General features: G+C 40.6%; 1 protein-coding gene across 2 annotated transcripts in view; it reads left to right on the top strand.

Moving 5' to 3' along the window:
• The window catches only part of bach2a (BTB and CNC homology 1, basic leucine zipper transcription factor 2a), a 60,460-nt gene that overhangs the window by 29,667 nt on the left and 28,283 nt on the right, over positions 1–2,510 (top strand). For both annotated transcript variants that reach the window (XM_014340485.2, XM_005943519.3), the window contains exon 2: positions 1,671–1,953. In XM_014340485.2, the coding sequence (XP_014195971.1) occupies positions 1,687–1,953 (267 nt within the window). In that variant the 5' untranslated portion in view covers positions 1,671–1,686. The remainder of the gene's footprint in view (positions 1–1,670; positions 1,954–2,510) is intronic.

The following is a 2,510-nucleotide window of genomic DNA, read 5'->3' as shown; positions in this document are numbered from 1 at the left end:
AGTTGAAACATGTTTCCTAGAAAAAACAATAAATGTCTATTAACTGACTGATATTACTGGTTTAGAGCAAATATGTCTGCTATAGTTAATAGCTTTAGCTGTATGGCAGCTATCAGAAGACATGGCAAATGCATTGGATAACAGAAAATATACTTTGGTAGTGTTTATTGAAGTAAAAACCATTTGACACAATAGAGCTTGGATTACTGATTAAAAAGCTGGAGAGACATTGTATTAGAGGGATAGTTATTGGTTAAACAGTTACTTAAATCAACGATATCAGAATGTACAAATAAATAATGCTGACTCACATTTACTGAAGGTTACCTGAGGTTCTTTGCTGGACCTTAAACTATTAATAATGTACTAGAATGACATATTTAAGATGTCTTAGTTGGTAAAGTTCACTTTATTCACTATATTATTCTGCTGAAAAAAATTGTAACAACTTTTTGAGTACAGTGGAAAGTTTGTTCCTAATAGTTCCATACATGACCAATTGTGTGGAGGTATACATTTGTTTTTGCCTGTTAATTGCATATTTTAAAATGTAGGTACTGATGTTTCCGTTTTTTTATTTTTTGCATGATAATTGTTCATAATTAAACTATTACAACAAATAGTCTGAGGTCTTGTATTCACTATAAAGGTTTAATTTGAAATACACTACTTTTATTCATCACATTGCAGATGATGTGGTTCTGTTGACTTCATCAGGTGACAGCCTCCAGCTTGCACTGGAATGGTTTGCAGCCGAGTGTGAAATGGTGAGAATGAGATTCAGCACCTCCAAATCTGTGGCCATTGTCTTCAGTTGGAAAAAGGTGGAGTGCCCACTCCAGGTCAGGGAGGAGTTTCTGCTCCAAGTGGAGGAATTTAGGTATCTCGGGGTCTTGTTCACGAGTGATGCGAAAAGGGAGTAGGAGATGGAAAGATGGATTAGTGCTGCAGCTGCAGTGATGCTGATGCTGACGCTGTAGCAAAGCTCTTAATTTAGTGGTCGATCTACTTCCCTACCCTTATCTATGGTCACGAGCTGTGGGTAGTGACCGAAAGAACGAGATCGCGGATACAAGCGGCGAAAATTAGCTTCCTCCGAAGGGTGGCTGGCCTCTCCGTTAGGTTGAGGAGTTCAGCCATCCAAATCAAAAGGAGCCTGTTGAGGTGGTTCGGGCATCTGACAAGGATGCCTCCTGGGCGCCTACTGGGTGAGGTGTTTCGGGCATGTCCCACTGGGAGGAGACCCGGGGCAGACCCAGGAGATGCTGGAGAGATTATCTCTCGGCTTGTCTGGGAACGCCTTGATGTTCCCCAAGCTGGAGGAGGTGGCCGAGGAGAGGGGGATCTGGGTTTCTCTGCTTGGGCTGCTGCCCCAAGACCCGGCCCCAGATAACCGGAAGAAGATGGATGGACTACTTTTTTCCCCCAAACACATTAAGTTTATGTACAAAGTATCTGTATCGGATCAGTATTTTTAATACCAGGCTAAATATTTCTTGGTATGTCCTTAAGATTGTAAAGGAAATCACTCGTATTGAACAACACTAATCCCAATTTAATTATTTACTTATTTACTTCTTTTTGGTGTTTTGAAAAAGAAAATGTTACTCATACAAATAGTTTAAGCTTAACTGATATTGTGTCCTGACATGTGTCTTTTCTCTGTGCAGGGTGCTACACAGAGTGATGTCGACAGGCAAGCAGCAAGATAGTGAGGCGGCAACGCCTCTGTACGTATATGAATCCAAAGTCCACTGTGCCAATATGATGTTGTGCCTGGAGGATCAACGGCGGCAGGGCATCTTGTGCGATGTGACTGTACTTGTAGAGGGCAGGGAGCTACGAGCACACAGGGCTGTCCTTGCAGCTTGTAGCCACTACTTCCTGCAAACTCTGCTGAGACACAGCTGGTCACCTGGTGATGCAGAACTCATCATTAGCTTGCCAGACAAGGTAAAGGAGCACCATGACAGCACATAAGAATGGCAACATTCACTGATTTTAAAGATTTGACTCATGTCATTAGTTTAAATAAATAAATAAATGTTACAGGGGAGGTCTGGAAAAAACCCCACATAACATCAGTTTGGGCTACCGTGTTGCAGTTGTTATCAGCATTCGCATAGTAAACAGAATTTTACCTCCATGCTTTTTAGCTAAATCTATCTAGAGAGATAGATCAGATTTTTTTTTTATGACAAAATGTGTCTTTTGCAATCTCTATTCATTTTAAGAATTCATGGTGATGTGCACAGAAAAGTGTAAGAGTATGTATGCAGAAAGAGTTACAGCGAGAAACTCTAATCCTGTATACTTCTTTCCTCAACCAAATGATCAAAATTCTTAGAAAACTGAGCGTTTGATTAATGGTTTCAAAAGTATTGTAAGGATTTTCAGGTTTTGCATCCCATGCACCATTTACCCTTGGCCGTAACGAGTAACCCTAAATGTAGCACACAACGGACTCAATGCACACAGGGTGATCAAGTTCAACTTCAAATTTATTTATA

Source organism: Haplochromis burtoni, unplaced genomic scaffold (genome assembly GCF_018398535.1).
Source record: "Haplochromis burtoni strain Fernald_Lab_line unplaced genomic scaffold, NCSU_Asbu1 Contig_369, whole genome shotgun sequence".
Taxonomy (NCBI): Eukaryota; Metazoa; Chordata; class Actinopteri; order Cichliformes; family Cichlidae; genus Haplochromis; species Haplochromis burtoni.
Note: the sequence above shows the minus strand (reverse complement) of the source record. Positions and strands in the feature narration are given on the sequence as shown.